The sequence below is a fragment of the Chelonoidis abingdonii genome, chromosome 2, assembly GCF_003597395.2.
Source record: "Chelonoidis abingdonii isolate Lonesome George chromosome 2, CheloAbing_2.0, whole genome shotgun sequence".
Taxonomy (NCBI): domain Eukaryota; kingdom Metazoa; phylum Chordata; order Testudines; family Testudinidae; genus Chelonoidis; species Chelonoidis abingdonii.
In genome coordinates, this window is record NC_133770.1 from 146,274,494 (window position 1) to 146,294,825 (window position 20,332).

The 20,332-nt window shown below is 41.2% G+C and overlaps 1 protein-coding gene across 1 annotated transcript in view; it reads right to left on the minus strand.

Moving 5' to 3' along the window:
- The window catches only part of CDH12 (cadherin 12), a 347,726-nt gene that overhangs the window by 166,137 nt on the left and 161,257 nt on the right, over positions 1–20,332 (minus strand). The window contains exon 3 of the mRNA XM_032798095.2: positions 13,398–13,692. Coding sequence (XP_032653986.1) covers positions 13,398–13,692 — 295 coding nt within the window. The remainder of the gene's footprint in view (positions 1–13,397; positions 13,693–20,332) is intronic.

Consider the following 20,332-nt stretch of genomic DNA (forward strand, 5'->3'; position numbering starts at 1 on the left):
GGTTGTAGAATCCATGATAATATTGTTACCACATAAATATCTGAGCTTTGTATTTAGACTTATAACTGGATTGCCACCTAATTTGCATCCCAGAAATGATATACCCACTTGTCATAAGCAGATAGTAAAGTGTTAATGTCTCTTTTACCTGTAAGGGGTTAACAAACAGTGAACCTGGAACACCTGACCAGAGGACCAATCAGGAGACAAGATACTTTAAAATCTCAGTGGAGGGAAGCCTTTGTTTGTGGTTTCTGGGTTTTGCTTTGTTCTCTCTAGGTTCTGAGAGTGACCACACATACCTACAGGCTCTCTAATCTTCTGTTCAAATTTAGTAAGTACAAAAGTAGAAAGGCGGTTTAGTCTTTTTGATTGTTTTCTTTATTTGCAAATGTGTATTTGCTGGAAGGTTTTTAATGTGTATTTTGCTGGAACATTTTTATAATTGTATGTTGTACTGGGGGGGGAGGATTTCTCTAGTGTCTATAAGCTGAAAGACCCTGTAATATTCCATCTTGATTTACAGAATAATTTTTACTTTTTATTTCTTTTATTAAAAGCTTTTCTTTTTAAAGACCTGATTGATTTTTTCCCCTTGTTAAGGCTCAAAGGAACTGAGTCTGTACTCCCCAGGGAATTGGAATTGTGGGGAGAAGGGAGAGAGAGGAGGAGGAAAGGTGAATTTCCTCTTTGTTTTAGATTCACGGAGCTTGAATCCGTATTGCCTCTGGGTGAGGGGAAAAGAGGAGGGGGAGAGGTAACATTCCTCTCTGTTTTAAGATTCAAAGAGTTTGAATCACAGTGATTTCCTAGTGTACCCAGGGAGGGGAGGATCTAGGAGGAAGAAAGGAGGGAGGGAAATGGTTTTTTTCCCTTTGTTGTGAGACTCAAGGGGTTTGGGTCTTGAGGGTCCTCAGGGAAGGTTTTGGGGAGACCAGAGTATACCAGGCACTCCAAGTCCTGGTTGGTGGCAGCACTACAAGATCTAAGCTGGTAATTAAGCTTAGGGGGATTCATGCTGGTACCCCATCTTTTGGACTCTAAGGTTTTATACCATGACACCACTTCACTGGGTCACTTGCCAGAGAAAAGAGCAACTCCAATGAACACCATAAACTCAGAAGAATAGTTTAATGGTGTTGTGAATTTAGTTGTGAATGGTCAAATTCAATGGTAAGTGGAAGGTTGCTTGAAAGCTTATTACCAGTCAATAATAGGTGTGAATTGGTGTTTGTGTGTCAGACATTTCCCACTCCACGTCCCTTTGTTTACTACATGCTGTTACCCTTCTCCCTTATGGTTGCTATTTGAGTTATCTTGGTTGTTGTTTATTCTTAAAGCAGATTATAAAATAAAAGTAAATATCTCTCAGCAATGGGGACTGGGTGCCCCTGAGGACTGGTAATGAGATCTACCGCCATTCCTTTTCTGATTGCCAATTTGAATCCAACACAGACCATTAGTTACTGAAAGTTACTATTGAAGGCTGTTCAATGGCTTCTGTGAAGAGAGTTTTGTTTGCTCCAATTAACTCTACCTCAGTACAGCTATCATCTTTGTTCCTCTCTGACCTCAACACGTTTCTCCTCTTTCTCTGATCCCAGCACCCTATCCTTATCCTCAGGGACTTCAACCTTCCTACTGATGACCTGTCTCACTGCTGCTTCCTGCTTGCTCTTCTACATTTTCACTTTCAGTGTGCAACTCTGAACCAGGACCCCCACTGGGCTCACCAAATATTCCTTTTACACTCTAAACTTCAGTATTCCCTTTCTCTAATCTGTTTTCATACTGCTCATGCAGGGAGAGTTCTGTCCCCATTATGTGTCTGTATCCTCTTTCCTTTCTCCTTCTGTGACACTGGATGTGGAGAATATTAAAAGAAAAACCTTCCTGAGTGACAGCTGCTTTATATTTGGTTGATAGAATGTTATTATCATTGAGGACCCATGGATTACTAAGTAGCCTAGACAGATGGGGATGAATGCTGGGGGGCCAGCAAAGAAGAGAAGGGTGATCCTTATGCCTTGTGATACTTTCTTGGCGGTGTCCAAGACTATGTCATCTTTTTACCCTCCTGCCTCCAGAGAGAAAAAGAGAGGGAGACTTGATGGTGCTCAACTGAATGTCAGCTTCCTGACAACATCAGTCTGTTATCCAGTCCAGCAATCTCTACTCCTGAGGGAATTCTGTGCCAAAACATTAAAAATTCGGTAACCAAAAAAAAAATCTGCACACAATATTTTCAAATTCTGCAAAATTCTGCACATTTTATTTGTCAAAATAACACAATATAATCACAGTAGTTTCAATTATTTTTGGTGATTTGTTTCAAAATACCTGTCAGCAGGTATATCTGTAACTATACAGACAACAAAAAAGATTCAGGCAATGTCTTTTTCATTTGTTTGTTTTGTTTTTTGACAAATAGTCATGTTACTAGGCCTATTAATACAGAACTCTGAGTAATAATCTATTTAAACTACAGAACCATATTTCCCAAACCCCTCAGAAGCAGTGCAAAAGCTTGGGGGAGTTAGGGCTAATGGAGGAGCTGAGGGAGAACGAAGTAATTGCTAGGAAGGAGCCTGAGTGTGAACTTGGAAGGTTGTTGGATATGGGTGGGAAAAGTATGGAACAGGTTGGGTTTTTTTGGTGTGGGAGGGATTCTTAGGGAGTTTCCCCCATGCAGACCCTGGCTAACCCCTAGTCTCTCCCATTCATTTAGGCACATTTGACTCTATCCCCACGTGTCCCTGCACCCCCATGTGTTATTGCACCTCCTGCCCGCGTGTCCCTCCACACCCACTCAGATACCCACTCTCCCTCTCCCCATGTGGCTCTGAACACCCTGCCCTCATCACCATGTGTTTCTGTGCCTCCACTCAGCCACCTCACTGTCCCTATGTGGTCCTGCACATCCTCCTCCATCAAATCTCAGAGGTTTAATTTATTAATTGGGGATTCTGAATTAATTAATATAGCCAGTATAATCAATATACAATCAAAAGATCAAGCAACACATGTGAACCAAGGAAAACAGGTAAATACACATCCTTTGTCTGGCAGAAACCTATTTATCAACACTGCCTTAATTTAGACTTTTAGGAACATATTTTCTCTCTCTTTGTGTACACACATACACAGAGAAAGCTTCTTATATGTTATGAATATATACATTTCATGACAGTATTAATTGTCAGTGTCACTTCAGCTTTTACTGCAGACCTCACATGACATTCTTTATGAATACGTACAATGAAAGTAGTGTGATAAGGGTAGTGAGTTTGTCAGGCCTGTTAAGAATTGCTATTACACAACAGTGAAGCCTTTGTCAGCTTGTACGAATCCATCTCAGTGTCACATACCTATTGTATATTAGAGAAGAGCCACCTCGAGTAGAAGAAAGACACACAGACAGACAGACAGAGGCTGCTCCAGAGAGGATAAGGAAAGAATATTGAAGTCAGCCTCTAGGTACCACTTTTACAAAACCCTTCTATATTAAATAATTAGCTAATTAACGATATTATAACATACACTTGTCTTGTTAAGTTCCTTTCCATTCTTACTCATAGTTGGGAGAAAAAAACGCTTCTTATTCTGAAAATCTTAATAGTGGTGGCTCAAATAATAAAATGCTATTTGGGTAAATAATTAGTTGCTTTATTTAATCCTAGAAGTTTGAGATGCTTTCTTAAGGACCTTGCGTTGATGAGTTATTTAAACATTTCTTCTGGGTGCACTCTACCCAAGCATAAATTTCAGATCTCATTTTCTTGTATTGTATATCCCTATACTTACAGTGTTCCCAAAATATCTATTTACACATCTCTCCTGTACATTTTCTCACCCATCTTCCCACTTCCTTCCAAACTATGCCTTATGACTGAAACACCTTTCCTATCTGGGTATGCTAAATAACTACCAGTTAATTCCAATCCCTTTTTAAAATGTGCTTCAATACCAATCCCCTAAATTCAGGTCAGCTCCTTCAGTGTGTTGCACCTTGTGCAGTCAGAACATGGCACAGGGAGTGCAAATTGGATCTAAACTGTTGCCATTTTGATTTGGTATTGTTTCAAACCCACTTTTTACTGATGTAAATGACTATATATGGTGTAGAGCAAGAGAGAACCAAGCCTTAAGTATTAATATTCTACTTAAAGAAGTTGTGACATTCACACCACTCAGCGACTGTGCCTTCTCCTTGAAATCCAGAGTATTCTGTTTCACTTTGATTACAAACTTCTTGGTGCAGTGATTGTGTTTTCTTGCAATAGTAGGTGGGATTGCAGCCCATGTAGACAGATCTGAGGTTGCTTTAACCTAGCAAGGCAGCAGAAGTGGTGGCACAGGCAAGCCCCACTCATCCAGAACCATACATACATACTCAAGGGGCTAGCCATGCTGTTCTGACTTCACTGCTATTGTTACTCAAGATGGCATTGTATGTCTACACATGCTGCAATAACAGTTCCTGAATGCTGTATACATGTACCCTATGTTGTGTACAGTGCTAAGAACAACAGCAGTGCTCAATAAATGATAAATAACGATGGTCTCAAGCCATTTCCTAGTGGAATGATGTGCACATAACAAAAAACATGGCCATCATTGGCGATTTGAGCTGGCCAGAAAGGGGAATTTCCATTTTGCAGGAAATTCCGGATTGTTGATGTTCTGATTTCTATCAGAACAAAACATCAACATTGTGGAATTTCCAGCAAAATGGAACTATCCTTCTTGGTGCTCCCCAAACAGCTTGCAGGGCAGTGGGGCAGCTGGCTGGCTTACTGACTGGCCCTGTGCTTGGCTGCCCAACCAGCCTACCCTTCCACCAGCCAACCAGTTCGGCAACAGGCAAACCAGCCAGTTCCCCCAGCTGGGTGAACTGGCTGGCTCTCTGGCTTCTCAGACAACTGGCTGGTGGGTGGATGGGGTGCCCAGTTCCCCTGCCAGCTTGTCAGGCAGCTGGCAAGCTTGCCAGCCAGATGAGCTATGCCAGTCTGTCTGGTTTCCTGTCAGCGCAACTGCTCACTAGTTGGCTAGGCAGATGACTGGCTGGCAGGAAACCAGACAGGTTGTCCAACCAGTCTTCCTTCCTGGTTTCCATCAAAAGTTTACACAGAATTGACATGTTCCTGCTGAATATTTTGATTTAGTTGAACCCATATTTTCCACTAGATTTTCCAGTTGTTCTGTTGGAAATTTTTTGATCAGCTCTGTTGGCAACCTTATTGGCCAAAGGCTGAAGGGGCACAGAGTTTTAACTTTCATCACATCTCTCTCTAGATCAGGGCAAGGTGCTTGGGCAGGGCAGCATGAGGGAAATCTTTATTGCTTCTGCCCATGTTGTATTTGATCTGTGGCTCAACAGAGGACTCACAAGCACTAAAGTGCACAGACAGGCACACTTAGGCATGCCGTTTAAACAAATGGTACTGTATTCTGTCCCTCCTTTTTATAATATTTTTTATGGATTTTAAAACTTTATTTTACATGTAATTTGTCTAAAAGATTACTTTTATGTCCAGCACCTGGACTATATATTGTAAACCCCTTACACCCCATAAACAAAGGAGAATTTGTCATTTTCATCATGTTTGCTATCAGTGATTTTCCTCTTTAAACTCTTATTAATCCAACTACTTGTGATCACTTTCTTGTCACTTTGAGCCTTCCTGGGATTGTAGCTAGTTTGCCACATGGAGTTATTTCTACACCTAGAATTAAAGTCATTAATTATGTATGGTTTGCTGATTCCCATTTGCTTAGCAATCTTGAGAACATTTTGCCTTCTGCTTTGTCCTATTCTAGGGCTGCTGATGCCTCAATTGATTCATGCAATCCATCAGTGTCTGGTCTTTTGGACCAGCTTGCCCTAATGCTGCAGATGGCTCATGTCTGCTTACTCTTTGTTGTTCACTGCAGAATTATATACTCAAAAATGCGGGGGAGGGAGGTAGGCGAGGAGGTAGAGACAATGAAGATGCGCCCAGTGCCTATGTTGTATATCTATTATAATCAGTTTAAATCTTAGCTTGTTCTCATTATCCACAATGTCTTTATGAGGGTACCATGACTGGGACATGATTGCTTGTCATAAACTAAAAGCTGAGTTGTGACAATGAGGTCTTGGGCTTGCTTTCTTGTGTGAGAAATATAAATAGAAGGCAGCTAATAGGAAAAAATAGCTTAGTAGCTGGAAAGCAACTTTAAAGAAAAATTATGTCCATAGCTACTCAGCCAGTAACTGGAAAAGCAGTTTTTATAAAACATATTTAATGTTTACAGGCACTCGGTGGCTGGGAGAAGTAATACTTTTAAAATATGTTTAATGTTTAGAACCATTTGGTGACCAAGACAGCAGATTCTGCTAAAAAGTATATTTAATGTCTAGAGTTGTTGTGTGGTAAGAAAAAAGAAACTTCTTGTTAATTTTTAGCATTTACTGTTGATCAGTGGCTACTAAAGCAACTATTGATGCATGTTGTATGTTTAGAGATGCTTTGTGCTTGTACAAAAATAATTCCTACACATCTCAAGCCAATACCAACGCATTGCAGTATCTTTACTTCAACAGTAGCTTCAGTGACAAAAGCAACACATACCCGTAACTATCTAATACAACCTCTCCTAGACCTCAGGATGATTATGTGTACCAGTACTCACTCCTCGGCAAGCAACTGATATTCAGCTTATCAAAAGTGCCTAACAGGTCCATTCAGTGTAAAAACAATAGTTGACTTTGAGAGCCAAAATGCTAGCTGGTTAAGTGTACAAATGAGTTTCAAGGTCTGGGTCTGAATATCCCTGAATTTTGGGGTGATGATATCTAGTGTATTGGCTGAGCTATTACACTGAGAAGAGCCAAGAGCAAAGTTTGGATCAAGGTTTGGATCTGAACTTCACCAGTGCTGAGAGGGTCTTCCAAGATGGGATTTTGGCCTGCTACATCTCTAGTTAAACATATCAAAGGCTGTGTCCAAATATAGATGAGATGGCTCACATACCCATAGGAAAAGTATATTTCATAGCGCTGGCAACTATTTGGACGTGTGTTTTTACTCCATATCGCTTTTTGAGTTTTCACATCCTTCAAAATGTAGAGGCTGTGAATTAGCAAGAACTGTTTAATCAGTTTTCACCTAACTTTAGTTTTAGCGATTTCTCACTTACAATCTCTGTGCTCCAAGGGGTTTGCAGGACTCAGCCCAGTATGTCTTTCATTTTCATTTCAGATGGGCTCACAGTAGCCAGTATTTGTCATCTTTAAGGCCTTTCATAACTTTTAACACTGTATCTATATGTTCTGCTAATTTATCATGATATCAAGCCCTACTCAGTTCAACCAGCATTCCTAGCCTTTGCGCCCTACCTGTCTTCTTCTCCCTTAAACACCTCTATGCTTTCTTCTAGGGCTGCTCCTTGTGCATTGGAAAAATTCCCTGATAAAATCCAAGCAGCCATGACCTATTCTTCCATCAACTCCCTCCTCTGCTATGAAGTTTACAAAACCCACTCTGATGATCACGACTAGGCAGTTGACAGACAGTGACTACTGCTTTTCCTTCCTTTCTTTTCCTCTCTACCTTCACTCCCACTTAAAAAAAATGCAACATAAAAAAGCTGTGGCAATTCTATATCAGGTTTACTGTCCTGCATGTTGTATCCTACCCCCCACCCTTAATCTGTTTGGTTTTTTAAACCTGTAAGCCTTTAAGGACAGGAACTTTCTCATTTGTATTTGCAGAGCACACAGCACAATGGGGCCTAAGTCTGATTGGGATTTTGGGGTGCTACCAGAAAGAATAATATGGGCAGCTGCACTGATGTTTCCTTGTTAAATACTATTTTGGCTCCCCAGAACTGTTTGGGCACAGCGTTCTAAGTGAGCTGACCTTTGATATTTAAAAAGTGATTACTTGTTATTATGGTGACATTATGGCAAGGTGGATCATATAAGTGAGAATGAGCTAAAAGTAAAAACATAGGAATACCTTTCCTGGGGTAGCAATATGGTGAAGAGACTTTACCTTAATTTAATATGAATGTATGGAATGTCTAGTATATGCCCCTGTAATTTTATCTGTTGGTCCTAACTGAGAAATGTGCATGTTTTATCACATTCACCTTACTTCCATATATATATATGAATCTTCTGCATTTTTTACTAACACTTCACTAATTAGTTTGCTTATTGATCACTGTAATTCATCTGGATGGTCTCTATGTTTCTTCTTGGTAGGCAATTACAACACTACACTCTAGGACCAAGTTAAAAGCAAAAAATGAGTTTATGGGCACTATCCATCATACAAAATAGCTGGGAAGCACAGAAAAGGGAGAGATAGATACCATGTCATCTCACCTGCCCTACTGTACAGTATGGACACCTTCATCTAGAATCTGGCAAATTGAATCAAATTATAATTATTCTTTTGAACAATATAATACACATTCAATTATTTATGTATTTAGTTTTAAATAATATTTTTTAAAAATGCAGATCCAAGTCTCTAGATGCCCTAACACATCATTCATAATACAATCAACTCACAGTAGCATTGGACTAATTATTTCAACAGGCATATAACTAGCCAGCCACTTACAGAAACTCCTTTGCACCCCTCCTTCTTGGTGGGCAACATACCCTCAGACTTCTCCAAAAATCTTATCAAACAGATGTTTGTTGCAGCAGGAGGATACCAAATTTAAAACATTTATATAGATAACTTTAGTATCATTGTGGTGGGGCAGGTACCCCACAGACGGAGAAGAAGGGGTTAAAAAGCAGCACCAGGGAGGCTGCACAGAACCCATGAATCAGGAAAGGGTTTATTGAGCCCACCAGTAGCGGAAAGGCTTGCTGGAGCAGCCAGTCAGGATCGGTGAGGACCATATATAAAGGGCTGCTCAGCAGAGCACAAGGGAATCTTTCCCTGGAAGGCAAGGGAGGAGGACTGACTGCCTGAACAGGGGCAGCGCTATGTATTTTGCCGCCCCAAGCACAGAAGTCAGGTGGCTTTCGGTGGTGTTTCTGTGGAAGGTCTGCTGGTAACGCGGATTTGGCGGCATGCCTGCGGGAGGTCCACCAGTCTGGCACCTTCAGCATACCCACTGCCGGATTGCCGCTGAAGACGTGTTACCAGCAGAACTCCTGCAGGTATGCCACCAAAGGCTGCCTAACTGCTGCCCTCACGGCGACCAGCAGGTTGCCCCCCGTGGCTTGGCGCCCCAGGCACATGCTTGGTGCGTTGGTGCCTGGAGCCACCCCTGTGCCTGAAGAAGTGTCATAGACAGAGCAGTGCTGGGCAGGGGCAGTGGCAGCAGAGTGCGAGGGTGAGGGTGAGCTGCTGGCTGACCACTGCCAGGCTGGGGCTTTGCTACAAGGGCTGAGATGGTGCTAGGACTACAGGGGAAGTGGCCCAGGGAAAATAGGCAAAAGGTTGGAGGAGGGCAGTAGGTACCTGCCAGCTATAGGGTCCCTGGGCAGAGACCTAGAGTAGTGCGTGCGCCTGGGTCTCCCACTTGCCAATGAGGAGAGTGGCCAGTATCCAGACTGCAGTTTGCCCGTGAGGCAAGGGGCTGGACCTTGGAGTGTGGTTGGCTGCTGATGCAAGTAGCAGGACTAAGGACTGCCAGTCCCCTGCAGTGGGGGAGATACCAAAGTGAGGGCACAGCTGGAGGACCATGCCCAGAAGAGGATGCTGCAGTCCAGGGACTATGCAGGTCCAAAGAGTGGAGACAGCAGTGACAGCAGGCATGACACCATTAGCTGGAGGTGGATTGAAAGGGCCGAGAGCTCATTTCCAGAATGGCCAGCAAGAGTCACTGCGGTCGTGAGTCCTGCTTTATCACAATCATGATACAGAGTGAGTACTAAAGCTATACCAAATAGAATTTTCAAGTAAAACAATAATATAAATATTTTAGGGCACCCATTTTTAGATACTTATTAATTAAAAGTTGCAGAGGCAGAATAATTCCCACTGTCACCTGTATAGGGTGACCAGACAGCAAGTGTAAAAAATCGGGATGGGGATGGGGGGTAATAGGAGCCTATATAAGAAAAAGCCCCAAATATGGGGACTGTCCTTATAAAATTGGGACATCTGGTCACCCTACACCTGTACTTAATTAAAAAAAAATAAAACCACAAACTTAAAGGACAACACTTGCAATATTTTCTTATAAATGGGCTCAATTATACACACACATGCCCTGCCTCCAGATATCTTTGCATCCCTTATTTGTACATGTCTGTATGTGTGGGTTCTATTTTATTGTGTTTTTGTTTTCTGTTACGTGTGGAACTCTACAACTTAATAATTAAAGTCTTTAAAAACAGAAACTTCTGAAAGTGTTCTACTATTTTAAAATAAATAAATAAATAATGCTTCTTGCACCTTCCTCTGAAACTTCTAGTACTGACTACTGTTAGAGACCGGATATCAGAGTAGATGGACAACAGGTCTGACCTAGTATGAGAATTTATATATTTCTGAAATATTTGTTTTACATTCTAATCTTCTTTCTGTGTAGGTTGGACAACAATTTAGAATAGGTACTTAGCAGTCCACTACAATTTTGGAGAGGCAATAGTATTAGTAACCAAACAGGAAACAAGAAACTCTGGCACCCTCTGAAAAGTATTTCCCTAAGGAACTCCATGTTATTCCTTTAAGTCTTCAGTTGTCCTTTCTACGAGAACTGCTTCACCATAAAACACTCTATGAATAAACACTTAACTTGCTATGTAAATCACCAACTGTCAACACTGAAAAAAGATACTGAAATCCGTTCATTACAATGTATTACTGTACATACAAGGGCTGTGATGGGAAAGTATCAAGGAAAAAGGAAGTCCTCAATGTGCACAGCAGTTTGTAGAATGTAACTTCCAGCTGAAGAGAATTCCAGGGGAGAAGGCCTGCGAATGAGTGTACTATCCTCATGTCCTCTGCATCAATGAGCTTACAAGCAGAGTCAAACAAAATGCTTAATCTCAATGCAGTTTAATAGTTGAGTATATAAGATGATAACGGAAGCTGTGACCATTGGGAGATTTGTACATGGTATCCAATCTAATTTCACCTGAAAGCGAACCAGTGGCCAGGGCAGAGGTCAAAGGACAAAGGACAAGTGTAGAATCTTTTTGTCTGGGGACTCTACTTAGAAGAGAGGAAGCCACATCCTGCACACTTCCTGAAACTTCCAAGAGGTCTTCAAGGTTTGTCTCAGGTAGTAACCACAGAGCACCAATAACAGTGGTAAGATTTGTGTCTGAGAAGAAAAGTCCCAATTTCTTGGCTAATCATAAATGACAGAAGGCATTTCTGGACAATTTCTGGGAATCTAGGAGCTGAGGATTCTGACTCACTTTAGTAACAGACAATCACTGAAGTGAAAGTGTGTGCTTAGGACATGGATGAAAATCCACCAGAAACAGTTGTAAAGAAGAAAACAATCTTTACCTTCTCCTTTTAAAGTACAGTTGGAGCTGCTACGATCATATCTTCATATCTTCATATCATCATATCTTAAAAATTCCAGACTTGCTTGCCCCCAGCTGTCTTTTAGGAAATTTTTAGGCCTGCTCAGCAGATGCCTGTTGGATCAGTCCCCAGAGACAAGATAGGCAGGGAAACACCTAGTTTGAGAATCCTGGTGGGGCTTACACATGTCCCAGAGCTGCGAGCAGCTCCGATTAGCTGTAGGACCATTGTCAGAACTTCAGCAGCTTTGGGCAGCCATACCAGTGGAAATCTAGGCATGTATGAGGATTTAGGTGCCTACTGGGTTAGGCAGCAGCAGAGCAGTGGGTATTTGAATGTCAGTGGTGCCTATTTTTTGGACGTGGGCACATACGAGGGCAGTTAGGTACCTAAGCCCCTTTGTGAATCTAGCTCATGGTATTTAGTGCAGTGTAATAGACATACTGCACAGCAGAACCTGAAGGCAGCACCTCATGCAAAACATCTGGTTCTATTTTGTTAGTTTCTATATAAACACACCTATCAGCAATAGGGGAAAATAATTCCCTAATCATGTAAACAGTGATATTGGTCATCATTTCTTTTTGTCCTTTGGTGTAAGATCATATCCTATTAGCATCCATTTACTATCTGATACATCCTCTCATGGGAACTATATTTTGTACTCAAAATCTAACCAGTCCTTTCTATTATTAACTAATTGAACTGCATGTATATTTTTATAACTCAGTGAACTTCTCTGAACCCACTTGTTAGGTCAGGATGATAACATGAGCTGACTGCCTGATCATATCACATACACAAATTTCATATACATCCCAGTTAATTCCATAAGACAATTTAGGTAGCTGGCTAACCGTTTTTTTGCCCCCATGAGTCTATCCAGTCTCCATTATATGTGCTGTTTGATTAGAAGGCCAGGAAAAGTCATCTCTACAGTTTCAGAGTTAGACAGCCTTACCAATTGTTCATACTTGGAGTTTTAAATTATAGCCTAGGAGGTGATGAGCAACTCTGATTTGTGAATGTACTAGGAAAAGGGGAAGTGGTTTTGGAGTGAGTGCAGAGGGTAATAAACAGCAGCAACCAGACAACCTATACATGGATATGTGAAAGCTCCTTCCCCCTACCCCATAAATCAGACTAAGCAAAATTATTGTTGGTCAGGTAGTGCTACCTTGGGAGAGAAACTGGTTCTTGTTGTTTGAATTGACATCCTTGTTTCTATCCCCAGGTTGTATGGATAGCTGATCATGATGTGAGCACAGTTCGTGACCATTTAAGAGCCAGATTGTGGCTGTTCCAGTGGATGCACAAAGCAGTGGGGACCAGGCACCAAGAGTCTTTTCCCCATTGTACCACTGCACAGGCACCTGCCATAATCACCCTGAGTGCAAAAACTGTGTGAAACTAGCACCCCCGTGTGGAACAAGGGTAGGAGATAGCCTGGTGCTATGGTTCTATGCCAAGCCTCTGCTCTGGATAACTGAGCTGGTGCAAGGAGAGAGCACTCTACAATGTGCAAAACACCCTTCCTTTTTGCGTTCCTCACAAAGCCCATGGACCCATTTTGTTTGAGTTATCCTGGCTCCTACTGCTGAACAGCCCTAAACATACTGGCCCCCAATCCTTCTCAGTGCAGGCTATGACTTAAATCCCTTGGTAGCCACTTATGCATTAACTGTGGGAAAGAGAAGAGACTTGAATGTAAGAAGATAATGCTAAAATGAAATTGAAATCTGTATATTCCTAAGAACAAACCCAGCCATTTTCTGTGTTCTAACCACGAATTTTAGCAGCTAAATTTCCCCTGCAGCTTCCTCAGTAGGAAGTTAACATTGAAAACCAGTAAGTAGGATCTAGTTAGTTATCAAGAGGTGTATATTTATTACTCACCCACTGGAGACATTTCCGGTACACTGGCAACATATGGACCATCTAGGAACTTTGGCTCATTATCATTAATGTCCTGTACTTTGATGATGAACTCTGATTCAGGCTCCAATGGTTTCCTGGTGTCTATGTCCACAGCCTGAGCACGGAGTGTGTAGAAAGGCTTTTCTTCTCGATCAAGGCTCCTTATGGCGTGTATATCCCCTGTGGTCTCATCGATGGTAAACACTGTGCCAGCTCCATCTCCTGAGAGGGTGTATTTAACAGTGCCCGCTCCCTTGTCCAAGTCAGAATGAAGCTTAACAAAAGAAAAAAAGAAGGTGGGGGGGAATATTAATGCATCATTCTGTGCTGGAAGACAGATTATTTTGTGCCCTCTTAATGTCATTTAGGTATAAGAGGAAATGGCTGGCAATATACCAAAATCATTTGTATCAGTTACTAATATCTAGGAAAGAAGTATTTCAAAATCCTAACTAATTAGAGCCATGCAAATTCCTTACATAATAAAATAAGGAATAAAACAAATAAAAGCTCAAATGCACCAGGTTTTGACTACAAATTTAAAGCTAAAACCAAGTTCATCAGAAGGTTGGCTACCACTTTAAGCAAACCTCAGCCTAGTTTAGAGCAAACATGAGCTGATTTGTAATTGTGTGTCAAACACATGAGATTCCTTTGGCTTTTACACACATGCAGATGTTATGACTGAGTTTTGCTTTTAGATGATAGGTTTTTTAAAACTCCAAACTTCATTTAAAAGGCATAATGAATTTACTATGTTATACCTTGATTCTAAGCAAGCCAGGAAGCTGAAATTAGAACTCATTTAAGGTCAGATTCTACCCTCACTTACACCCATGCAACCCCATTGACTTCAATGTTCAAATAGTAATCATTTAGCACACTCCCTACCGTGAACTACAGTAGTTTCATTATACCCTGTGACACAGCAACCACTTGGCAAAGGGCCGCCTGCTCTTTACAAACATCTCTCACCTCAGACTTCACAGTCTCACTACACCAAACACACATCTTACAGGATATTTACCCATAAAGTAACTAGAGAAAGCTTATAATAAGTGCAAGATGTATGTAGAGGTAATATTTTTAGGAATAAAATAAAATTAATCACTAGTGGATAACGAGCCTCAGTGATGGCCCTTTTGGGCTGGGAGAAGTTGCCCCCTTGTCTTCTTTAACCAGTGACACAATGCAAAGCTCAATTGTTTAGCCTTGTGTGATACTAGACATTGCCTCTGGCAGTTTCCCAATAAATGACAAACAGTTAAAACCACTTGCAGGAACTTTAGAACAAGAGAGAGATTCACCCTGTCTGTGACTGTAAACCAAAAGACTGTTTTCAGTATAACACAGGGAGGGAGAAGCACTGGTGAGCCATTTGCTGAGGAAGCCCCTTGTGGAGCGTGGCCAGGGAGCTCATGAATGTTGGCATTCTTGTTCCTGTGAAACCAGCCAGCTCTGCAACAAACTGAATTGGGGGGTGGGGGGATTACTTTATTAGCTAGGAAAGAACTATTGATACATGTAGATCCATGGGGGGTTTTTTGTTTGTTTGTTTTTTACTTTGTCTTGTAACCATTTATTTCCATCATTTGCTCTAATTTTTTGTTAAATAACAATCCTACTTTTGTTTTATTGCAAGTGTTCAAATGTGCTGGTGATTTACAGAAACGATGGTTTAAGGTGAAACTGGTAAAACCACCTCAACAAGCAGCGGTTGCTATATTGGTGGGAGAAGCTCTCCTGCTGACATACCTCTATGTACACTACCACTTATGCTGGTGAAATGTATGTTGCATGGGGGGGGATGTTTTTTCACACTGCTGAACAACATACGTTTTGCCAGCATAAGTGGTAGTGTAGACATGGCCTAAGTGATTTTACTCAGAGAGCCCTGGTCTACAATAAAAAATTACTTTGGTATAACCATAGGCTGTGGTAATCTAGCCTCCCAGTCCCAGACCTGAACTTTAGCGTCCACAATCTGGTCCTGTCCCAAACCTGGACTTTAGCGTCCAAAATCTGGGGGCTTACCTGAAACTCCCCCAAGCTCACTACCAGCTGGATATTCTCGCTGCCACCAGATCAGGAATTGATGGGGCCTGATCCCCCCTTTCCTCTCTCTGGTGTCCCCAACCTCCCTTGGGGGGACACCCAGATTCCAAATGCCTTGGTCTAAAGCAGAGGGAGAAACTCCCTCCCCCCCTTCCCAGGCTTGCAAACCGGTTTCTCTGCTTCCAGAGATAAGCGTCTCTGCCCTCAGGACAATTGAGATGCAAAATACCAACGCTTGGCTTTGCCTTTCCCTGCCTGCCTTCCCGTGAAGCAGACAGATACCTGATATAGAGGTGATTCTTTTTCCCTTTCCCCGTAGCCTGCCTCTTCCCTGAAAGCAATAGGAAAATAGCCCACAGCCTGGCTTCCTTCCCTTTGCCTCCCTAGGAAAAAAATTCCACACGTTTTAAAAGAAAAGTTTATAAAAATAGAAAGAAAATATAAAACAATAATCTCTGCATTAAGAAACCAATACAGGCTCTTGCTTATAAGAAAAATGAAGAAACAGTCTGATTTAAAAGATAGCCCGATTAAACCAGTCAACCAATCCACATACATGTAAATACAACCCAAAGCTCCTCATAGCCGAATTGCTTGGGGTCCTTGTACTCACAGATGTGTAGGAGAACTTGGAGATAAGATGCAGTTAGAGGAAGCTTGTTAACTTCACAGCCGCGAAAACAACAAAAGACACAGCCCATCCACATCTATTCGTACACCCAAAGCTCCTCATAGCCGAATTGCTTTGGGGATTCTTTGTACTCACAGACTTTTGTATAATATTTGAAATAAGAAGGAGTTAGGAGGAAACCTTGTTTACTCACAGCCGAGAAAACAAAAAAGACCCCGATATCAACTCCCGCCCCTGACTTTAAACAATCCAGTTCTCTGATTGGTCCTCTGGTCAGGTGTTTGGTTACCCTTTCCAGGTAAAAGAAACTTAACCCTTACCTTACCTATCTATTTATGACATAGGCACCAACTTTTGTTGGCACTGATGAGAGCTCACGCCTGGCCCCTCCCTGCCTCTATTGGATCCTTCCCAAAATCCCTACCCTGGCCCTGCCTCTTCCTCAAGCGTACTGTGTTCCTCCTTCTCCCGCCTCCCTCCCAGTCTTGCCGCATGAAACAGCTGTTTTGCGACGCAAGTGCTGGAGGGAGTGGGGAGAAGCAGGACACAGTGGCCTGCTCAGGGGAGGAGGCGAAGCAGAGGCAGAGGCGAGCTGGGGCGGGGGGCCTGGGGCACAGAGCACCCATGGAGTCAGCGCCTATGGGTATAACTATGTCTCTTAGAGATGTGAATTATCCAGACCCCTAGTGATGTAGTTATATTTACCTAACTGCTGGTGTGGACAGCGCTATGTTGGTGGGAGAGCTTCTCCCATTGACCTAGTTCCTGCCTCTCATGGAGGACGAGTTATTAAGCCGACGGCAGACTTAAAGCATCTTCATTATAAGTGCTACAGCAGTGCAGCTGCATCTGTGCAGTTGTGCCACTGTGGAAGTAGAGAAAGAATTGATAGGGATTTGTAGGGGATTTTAATGCATGATAGTTTTTATTAGCAAAAGTTAGGCTAATTGTAATTTTAATAATGCAAGATTTGTAGAAGCAAGAATTGTGTGAGGCGAGCAAAAAAGAATTGTGTAAAAAGTTGTTTTGATTTTGTGTAGATAATGTGTAGATTGGTGTTTTTTAGAAGTAAAAAAAATAAGATATTAGGATAAAACATAAGTATAAACAAAATGCAGCTGCTGCTTATTATTGTCTGTAACAAAAGTATAAATGCTTGCTGTAATTGTTTACCTGTGGAGAGACCTATCTAAAAAGGGGAGACCCTATGTCCTAGTGCACTCTCTCCTTGTTATAGCTGCTAAACAGAATAAAGTATCTGACTCTGCTGCACCCAAACAGAAAGCGAGAACTGAGTTTTTCTCCGACATCACTGTAAATCTCTAGTGTAGACCTGTCCTCAGAGGGAAAACTAGGGCTGGAACTCAGTAGTTTCTGCTTCACAATTCCACACATTTGCCAGCCTGTTGCAATGGTAATTGTTTATTCCTAATGGGATAAAAACCCAAACTACAAGACTTCTGGCTCAACGACCATCTTTTTTGTTGTTTGTTTGAATAGTGCCTAATAGAATCGGGCTTTAATCCCTGTTTGTGGGGACAGGAATTACCACGCTAGTAACAATAAATAATATCATCAGGTTTCTTTTCTACATGCTGACATCGGTTTCAGACTCATATTTAAGATGAAGCTAGAAAACTTTAATGGATGCCCAAAGTTATGTCACGGTGGTCTGAACTCCCTGGTTTGCCCCAGACTTAAACAAGGGGGGAGACATTTTAGACGCTCCTAGTCCCATCTAATACGGGATAAACAGATCTGCTGTAATGGACATAGCCTGGAAACAAACTTTCAAGATCCCTCAGAGTGAATTTTCTTAAACAGTGCAGTCAGCTATAGGCTTTATTCATATTATGCATTGTAGAAGGCAAAACACAATACAGAAAACATGTAAAGTGAAAGTATATTATACCAAAAATGCGTTACTGAGAACTAGCTAAATGGTCTCACTAATGGAGCAAGAAGCTGAGTTACAAAGGAAGCGGTGAAGACATTTATTAACATTTATAGCCCATTCTTTTGAAATTGAATCTAGGTCCTTGTGACTCAGGAGGAGGTCATGATTTGTGGGCTAGAAAGAGCACTCACACAAACGGATTCCCCTTCCTAAGCTTTTTTAGCCCATTCCTGCTCCTCTCTGAGGTAATGGGTAGCTGACCCTGCATCTAGCTACCTTATAGGTGGGGTTTAAATTACCTCACCACTTTAGCATAGTGTGCTCCTCCCATTGTGTGCTAGGTATAAAAAAAATATTAAAGCTAATGTTAAAAAAAATTATGTAATACATAGGTTGAGAAAAGTGTGTGTACATCTGGGTATAGTGCTTAGATTATCCACAAATACAGAGTTTGTTTTAAAAAGTCATATGATACAGAGTACATAATAACCCAAATTTAGGTGAATAAATTTAACAATACTGTTTAGATCTTTGATTTAAAGGCAGCTTATCCACCCACTGCTGGGAGTCAATCATCACCTTTGTTTGTGAAATGAAAAGATAATGGCTGCCGCCCTGAGATAATTAATGTCTCTCTCTTCATCACTTAAATTAATTCACATGCATCTTGCTGTGCCATTATACTTTGGTCAGTTAAAGCTGCTTTCAAATGTAGGTTTCAAGTCATTTGAGGAGTAGGAGAAGAAAAAAACAAAATGGAAATGAATAAAACAGAAAAATCTTCATATGGCACGGAGAATTGCAACACTTTCTGACATGTATGTTACTGAAATTAAGGCTTTTTTTTTGTATGTGTATCGTGATCTGAGCTGTTCTAGCAGCTATGACAAAGGAGAGAATGACACAAGCCATATGTTTGTGGTTTGGAAACAGGAATTTGCAAACAGGGAGAGCCACATCAACCATAATTTGTCTGCCCCTTCCTCTGGCTTTGGCTCAGGGATGGCAGTCTGTGATTCCTATTTGCCAGTTGGAGAATCCATGACAGGCTAATAATGAACCAGACATCACTGTACATGGTAGCTATGAGTCTCCATTCTACCAGAGAGGAATGAAAAATTGCTGTGTGTAAAAGTGGCCATGGGAGAAAAATATAAAGTATATGGAGGGGGAGAAAAAGAAAACAAAAGTTTCTGAGAATGGTCGAGTGAAAAGAAGCTTAAATTGGAAGAGAAGCACAACTGCAAATTAATGTGGTTCGTTTAGAAGCAACAGGCCTTGCAAGTGTTATATTTTGCAGAATTACAAGTTCAGTTGTCAAAAATATGTTCACTGTATTCCATACTAGCAATGGGCTAGATCACCAGTCAGTGTAGCGCCATTATTTTTCAATAAAGTGATGCTGTTTTACACTGAGAATCTGGCCCATTATATTTATTTCATCAAGCTGTTTTGTCCTTTTGCCATTTAAAAAAAATAAGCAAACAGTTGTGTAGGTGATGGAACTATAGATCGGCATCCAGACAGCTGTTTGCTATTGGTGGTGATCTTATTGTTGATGTTCCCCACATCAGTTCAGATGGTGCGTGAAAATCAGATGCCAAGAAAGCAAGAGAGAAGACTAGGATCTGCTGGGTGTGCACAAGAGTACAGGCTGATCTTGACTTTCATTGCTTTAAACTTTACAGAAAGCAGTTTAGTCTACAGAATAAGTGCTTCCTATTCCGTATCTGATTTATATGTTTCAAAGTGTACTGCACTGAAAGAAAAGACATTTATCCTTGTCTAGTCCGAGTTGAAAAGTACACATAAAATTTGAGAGAGCACTTTTTCTATCACTGTGTCCAACGGTAATTTTGTTTCATTCCATTTTTTTCTTGTGGCTTTTATTTATTTTCTATTACCTGCTTTTCTGCTCTTTGAGCAAAGTTAAAGGGAAAGAGAATAGACTCCTCCCCTCAACTCAGGGCATCAGCTTTGTTTAAATATTGGAGTGAACTGAATTTACTGTACAGTAACTGCAAATGATTGCATCCATGCCAATTTCCTTTGCTATCGTGTTTTCTTTCTAATTCTTGAATATTTAAAAAGCCATGAAGCTTTGAACACATGAAGGATTCATTCTCAGCATTATTCAAATTAGCTGTCTTGCTCTCTGTATCCCAGTAACAGAGATAATTTTTAATGTCACATCGTTATTTAGGCAAATCTTTCCCATATGTAAAATTAAAGATTTCTTACAGCAAACACTGTTAATGCAGAAAATCATGAATATTTCTCTGTATGACAGCAAATAAAGATAATGATTAATAAAAGGAACTCTAGAATCTC